Source organism: Cucumis melo, chromosome 12 (assembly GCF_025177605.1).
Source record: "Cucumis melo cultivar AY chromosome 12, USDA_Cmelo_AY_1.0, whole genome shotgun sequence".
Taxonomy (NCBI): domain Eukaryota; kingdom Viridiplantae; phylum Streptophyta; class Magnoliopsida; order Cucurbitales; family Cucurbitaceae; genus Cucumis; species Cucumis melo.
In genome coordinates, this window is record NC_066868.1 from 22,408,606 (window position 1) to 22,415,256 (window position 6,651).

A 6,651-nucleotide genomic window follows, 5' to 3' on the forward strand; every position below is an offset into this window, starting at 1 on the left:
TTATCGTCGTTGATAATAAAATACGAGCCAATTCGTCTTAGAGAATGAATGAGGATATATATTCGATCATCAATCTATAACGAGGCATACTTTACTCAATCAAAAGTAAAAGGGAGAACCTATGCTTTCTTGTTCTTGTTGTTGGGAGTCTGAATATATAAGAACAAGAAGAACAGAAAGAGTTGCTTCAATATGAGAAACTTCCTCTAGGAAGAACAACTGCAATTGGAACTGCCATTTTATGAAAGGAAAAAGGGAAAGAAGATAAGATTCATTCAAAAGACAAAAACCTACTTAAAGGAATAAGACTCAAGAGGAGAATTGTAATAATTCTGTGTGCACATCATAGATTTATCTTCGTAAAATACTAATAGGCCCTACTTCGTTTTTAAAAACATGCAAACGTGACACTTAGTGAAAGGGAGTATACCATGTGTAAAAATATTCGATTATTCTCCCCTTCATTTATTATGTGCAACACTAACGCATGCTTCTAAAATTAAAATGAAACTCACTGACATTACACTACAACAAACTGGGCTTTTAATAGCCCTTGAAGATAGCCCAATTTAAATTGGGCTATTGAAAAGAAAAAATGAAAAAGAAAAAGAAAAATTATATTTTGCTTTGCACGCCCAAATTCAATTTCACGCCCAAATTGAAATTTCACGCCCAAATCTCTTTTGCTCTGCGCGCAATAGGGTTTTCGTTTCAATCCATTTCTCATCTTTTTTGCTGCCCTCTCGACGACGACGACGCTTTCATCTGTGTCTTCAATCGATTTCAACCGACGACGACGTCGCTTTCATCTGCGTCTGTTGTCTCTCTGTTCGTCGTCATTGTCTCTGCCCGTCGTCTCTCTATTGTTGATTATCGTCTCTGCTCGTCGTCTCTCTATTGTCGATTATCGTCATTGTCTCTACCCGTCGTCATTAGCTTTGCAATGAACTGCTGCTGAAAAGGTATATATATCATTGCCTTAATGAGAACAGTTTGACATGAAATGTGTTAGAAGAAATTATTGTTTTTACTTATTATTCTTTTCAATTGGAAGATGCATAGGTAACTTTTCTTGGGTAACTTTTCAATTCGGAGATACTTATTATTCTTAACGGAATTCTCATGTCTGATTGAAGCATTTGATATCTATCTGCACAATTGTCATTTTAGCATCTTTTTCTGCTACTTTATTTCACGCCTTTTCTCATATCTGCTATAGAATGTGCTTGTTTTGTGAGCTTGTATACTTGCTTGAGCTTGTATACAAGTATAGCTTGTATACTTGCCCGTTTAAGATTGTGGCCGCATCATGGCCGTTGCCATCAGCATCTCATTCCATTGCCAGCCTTACCTTAGCCATTCTCCTGCCTAGAAATGAACCATTTTCAGCCCCAGGTTTAGAAAGTAGGTTCCATATTCAATTGGAGAAAGGTCAGATTTTCTTGAACGAAATTCTTAAAAGTTCTGATCTACAACTGGCAACATTTTGTCCTATCAAATCAACAAAGTTAGAGAAATTTATTTAGTTGGTATAGGAACTTAGTTAAATCAGAATAGAATGAATTCATTAATTTGTGATTTTAGGTCAGTTTTCTTTTCTTTTTCTTTACAAAAAGGTGTGATTTTAGGTTTAGTTACTTTGGCCATATACTTTGTAAGTTGCTGAAGAGCTTCGACACTCATCCTCACTTTTTTTACACAGACAAATAAAAAGGAAATATATTGATAAGTTTCATATTGCTTTTCTTTTTTTTTTTTTCCTTCTCAAAATCAATTTATTTGACAACTTTTCTAAATACTGCTTGATTTATTTTCTTGTTATTTACCATTCATTAAAGGTAAAAACCCAAAGTAAGATTTTAAGAGAGGAATGATATAGAAGATTATTGGAGATTATCAAATATTGGAGATGTTTTGTTAATATATATTATTTCTTAATGGTTTTTTCTAGTACAACTGTTCAAAAAATCTTTCAGTCCTTGAGTTTTTTCCATTGTATTTATCTCTAGAAAGTACGGTTCAACTTAGCTTTGAGAAATTGTTTAATTTGGTCTTTTGAGTTTCTTTGTTCCATAGGACCCTGTTCCATAAAAGTTCAAATACCAGATTTGGTGGATCTAAATAGATAAAAAGGGTAATTTACCCAGCTCTTATGATAAAAGTCTTGGTCTAACAGAAACTCATCACCATTCTAAAATATATTGTATGGAAAAGGTGGAGCAAATCAAGGTGAAGAAAGAAGGGAGGATTTGAGTATCAGATAATGTTGGTGGTGCTTTGTCCACCAACCATTCCTGGCCTTTGTGGACTCATTATTTTTAGAGTACATTTCTGTTTGGATGGTTTATTGAGGGGGGGCACTACTGGCCAACAAGAGGTAGAAAATTAAGGACCCAAAAGCCTGAATAATTGGCCGTTTCTACTTTTTATTTGTTTGGCATTTGCGTGCTTCTCTCTTCCTTTTATGGCACATGAATTCGGCAATATCCTGAACCCTCTCCCCTCACCCCTCCTCACTTTTCGTCTTCTCGCATCTAATATAGGTGATTTGTTGTGGTCTCTTGACCCACGTACACACAAAACAAAACCGAGAACATGGTCTATATTCCCTTCTAGTTTACTCACTTTGATATTTTGTTTGGATTTGATTCTTACTTTTGAATTTTGTGTTCCAGTCTTTCAGTTTGAAATTTTTTGTATTCATCCTTGAACTTTGCATCAAAATTATATTTTAATTATTTAAAGTTATTTAAAGCCTTGGATTTGTTATTATAGTTAGTGCTTGGGGTGCAAGCTATTTTAGTTTGGATTATAAATGATGGGTAAAAAATAGTTTACACTTTTAAAGTTAGAAGTGAGTCATAATAACGACTATTAGAATAGAAAATTCAAACATTTGAGTAGGATACAAGTATACAAGCTTTTGTATACAAGTATACAAGTATACAAGTATACAATTAACAGCAGACACACAGTAATGACATAGGCGATAAAAGCTTTTGTCCAAGCTTTCCCTAAAAATGGAGAAAAGGAAAAATTCTACACTTTTGGCTGAAGATTTGATAACATGTTCTACTCAATAAAAAGCCAATTCCAGAGGGAGCACCCCAAAGAAAGGTGGTGCAGCATGTGAGGAATGGGTTTCTGCTGTTGGCTCTATTATTATTATTATTATTATTATTATTATTATTATTATGATTATTATATTTTTAGAAGGGTAAGGTAAAGGAGGAAAGGTGAATGATGGTGTGGAGATGGGTTAAATAATATATAGTAGAGAGGATTGTGATATTTGTAGTCCTTTGGTGGTTTTTCATTTTGTTTCTTATCATGTTGATAGGTGTTTTGAAAATTCTCAATCCCCCTTTCAAGTTTTTTAGATAGTTGGCTCTGTTTTTCTCAGAAATGAATAATGTACAGTTTGGGTTAATGTTTTGATTATTGTTATTTGTTGTTGGCAAGTTAAAATGTTCTTGCACTCTGAAGTTGATTAATATCAGAATTTGAAGTCAAGATGGCTATTAAAATCTTTGCTTGCTTGCTCGTTCACATTAGTTTCGAATCTTCATTAGTCAAGGGTTGCATTATGGACTAAAGCTCACAAAAGGAAGGATGGACAACCGGTGAATTCACAAGTTGCTGAGACACTTGTATGTCTTCTTTGCAATTTCTGTTCGTATTCTTAGACTTGATTATCGTTATTGAATCTTTTGGTATCTTAATTATATATGTTGTTGGGTCTTTCTGTGTGCAGGAATCTTTAGCTTTTCTAATGATTTTTGATATTCAACCAAAAATCATATGTATTCATATAAACTTTATTCAAATTTTCCACAAACAATCATAACTCTCAATACACATATACACTGTGATTTTCTAACAATGTCAAATAACAAATTCAAGAAAAAGTAATACTCAAAATATTATCTTCCAAACCATCCCATAAACATTTCAAAAACAGTAGAAATTTCTCATCAACTCAAAATATTATTTCAATTTCTGCTGTGTCAAATAACATTTCAATCAAATTCTTCCTATCTTGAAACCCAAGCTTAAGTGGAAATATAAAAATTTAACTTTATTTTTAGAATAAAACAACCAAAATAAAATGGAAAAGGTGTGGGAGTTGGGGAAAAGGTGTGGGAGAGAAATGGAAGAGCATCTTTCACTCTTGTCAATCTCAGAACGAAGACTCAGTGTCAGTACCAAAAGGGGTGGTGGGGGGGAGCATTTGAGAGACAATAGGAACCAATGTGTGTCAAAACCATAGCCTTATAACTTATAGGGTTTTGCCAATTGGGGTCTCTATGAATAATTTAAAAGTGAAAAAACAAAGGCATTGTCATGTCTTTAAACTTACACACTTATCCAATCCACTGACATATATATCATACTCTGTTTTAACATCAACATCTACACACATACCCAAAATTATTCAAACAACTCTTCTTTAATACCTTTTTCTTTTCCCCTCTCAAGAAACCATTTTTCCAAGTTGCTAATTAGGATATATAATGCTTCCTTGTTCCTTGTTCTTGTTGCAACTCATCAAGATTTTGACATTTCCTTTCAAACTATATATGTACTTTACTTTGCACTTTTCTCAGAACACTCACATGTTTCTTTTACTATATCATAATGGTACTACTATCAGTCCATTAACATGAATAGGGGGAATGTTTGGTCTCTTTTTGCTTATAGTACATCTTCAATTTATGTCAGTTTTGACTCTGTTTGCATCCTAATGCTAAGAAATAAGATTGGAAAGATGGGAAATTGCTCATCAAACCCAACCCAGCTATCTTGTTGTGAAAGCTCTAGCCTAGCTTCTTGAGAGCTTGGTGCAATTTTGTGTTGGTGTTAAAATCACTGAAAATGAGAAGGGAAAAAATATTATTTTACTAGCTAGGGGCAGTATTAATCAAATAGATCAGTATTAAAGAATTGTTTGGAGAAAATATTATTTTACTAGCTACTATCAGTCCAGTTGAATTGTTTGGAGATTTTAATCAAATAGATTTCCAAACCTACAACACACCACCAATCAAACAGTATTAAAGAATTGCTGAACATCACTTTGACTAAGTGTAATGTTAGATATGTGTTTATATATTGCTAGAAGTGTATATATATTATTACAAAACAATAGGTAAAAGTTACAAAACAGTAGGTAAAAGTTACAAAACAGCTAGCCAAAATACCTACAGTCCACTAAGAATTATGTTACAGTAGCTTACATCTTTAATAAAACAGCAGCTTAAAACAGTAGCTAAAAGTTACAGCAGCTTAGATCTTTAAGAATTGTTAAGGTCTGTTTGTTTATATATTGCTAGGAGCGTATTGAACAAACTGAGGCTGAGACGACAGTTTCAACAACAAACGTGGTTGATGATGCTTTAAGTAAAGTTCTTGGCCCCGATCGTGGTCATGTAAGAGGATTTGGGTTTGGTGTGACTCGTTCAAAACTATCTCTTTTGTCTCACCAAGATCACAAGTATAAGGTTCTTGAAAAAGAATATTTGAAGATGAAGGAAGAAATGGTAGAAATGAAAACAATGAAAGATGAAATGATCGAAATGAAAGCACTTATGTTATCTTATTTAAAGAAACAGGTATTTCTTTTTTTCTTTTACTAACTTAGATTCTTTTTTTTCTCGTAGTAGTTAACTATATTTTTGGTTTCATATGTGATTATCATAGACTGAACCAAGTGAGGAACTTTCAAATGCTACTGCAAGTGTGCTTAAGCGACTAAATATTCCTCCAATGCCTTCTCCATCGGTAAATTTATTTGTAATAGGATGAAAATTGTTTATGATGTCATTATTTTCTTATTCTAGTATCTCATATTTGTCTTTTCACAGAGTATCAATAACAACAGTCAAACTAAGTGCAAGTTATTAGATTGGTATGGCTCGGGAGAGATTGTTGCTGAAGGAAGATGGTCTTCTAATGATCCAACTGCTATGGTCCATCATATTCCTATTGGTCCACATGCAATTAGAGTATGGATTGATGTAGCAAAGAAACCAAACGCATATTTGTGGAGGCCAACATCAGAAATGACATGTATTGAAGAAGCTTTGGGAAGTACAGTTGCATGGCCATCTGATAAAGTGATCATTAGTATGTTGTCTAATTCTAATATTTTTTGTCTACATTTTTTAAAGATTTTCTATACTTGTTTAATTAATATATGTTTTACAAATTTATGTAGGTGAATGAAATGGAGTCGTCTTCACCAAAGGACTAAAGATTGTACACTTATGACGAACTTTGCTTGTAGACTTATGATGAACTTTATTTGTATTTTGAAGGTTAATTTGTGCGGTTCATACATTATTTACTAATATGTGTATTTTGATTGGTAATGTGTATGGTTGGTACATTTAGAATGACTACATTGTTTGGTAATTTTAGTACATTATGAATGGTTTTATAAATTTTTGAGAAAAATGTTACCTATATTTTGATTGGAAACGATTAAATAGCATTATTACTGAAAATCATAGCTATAAATACTATACTGTCGAAAAAGGCTATTATAGTTAAAAATTATAGTTATAAACAATATACTATAGCATCGACAAAATGCTATTATAACTGAAAATTATAGTTATAAATACTATATTATAGCTTCGAAAAAAGGCT

At 32.7% G+C, this 6,651-nt stretch overlaps 1 protein-coding gene across 2 annotated transcripts; it reads left to right on the forward strand.

Moving 5' to 3' along the window:
* Nucleotides 1-2,472: 2,472 nt before the first annotated feature.
* LOC127144482 (uncharacterized) lies at nucleotides 2,473-6,443 on the forward strand. 2 transcript variants are annotated; one of them, XM_051080524.1, is made up of 6 exons: nucleotides 2,473-2,598; nucleotides 3,556-3,650; nucleotides 5,334-5,612; nucleotides 5,701-5,781; nucleotides 5,865-6,126; nucleotides 6,218-6,443. In XM_051080524.1, the coding sequence occupies exons 3-6, from the start codon at nucleotides 5,526-5,528 to the stop codon at nucleotides 6,223-6,225; spliced, it is 438 nt and encodes a 145-aa protein (XP_050936481.1). In that variant the 5' UTR covers nucleotides 2,473-2,598; nucleotides 3,556-3,650; nucleotides 5,334-5,525; the 3' UTR covers nucleotides 6,226-6,443. The 2 variants fall into 2 exon arrangements, with proteins under 2 accessions (XP_050936481.1, XP_050936482.1); XM_051080525.1 differs by lacking the exon at nucleotides 2,473-2,598 and having other exon boundaries at nucleotides 2,982-3,650.
* Nucleotides 6,444-6,651: the final 208 nt, after the last annotated feature.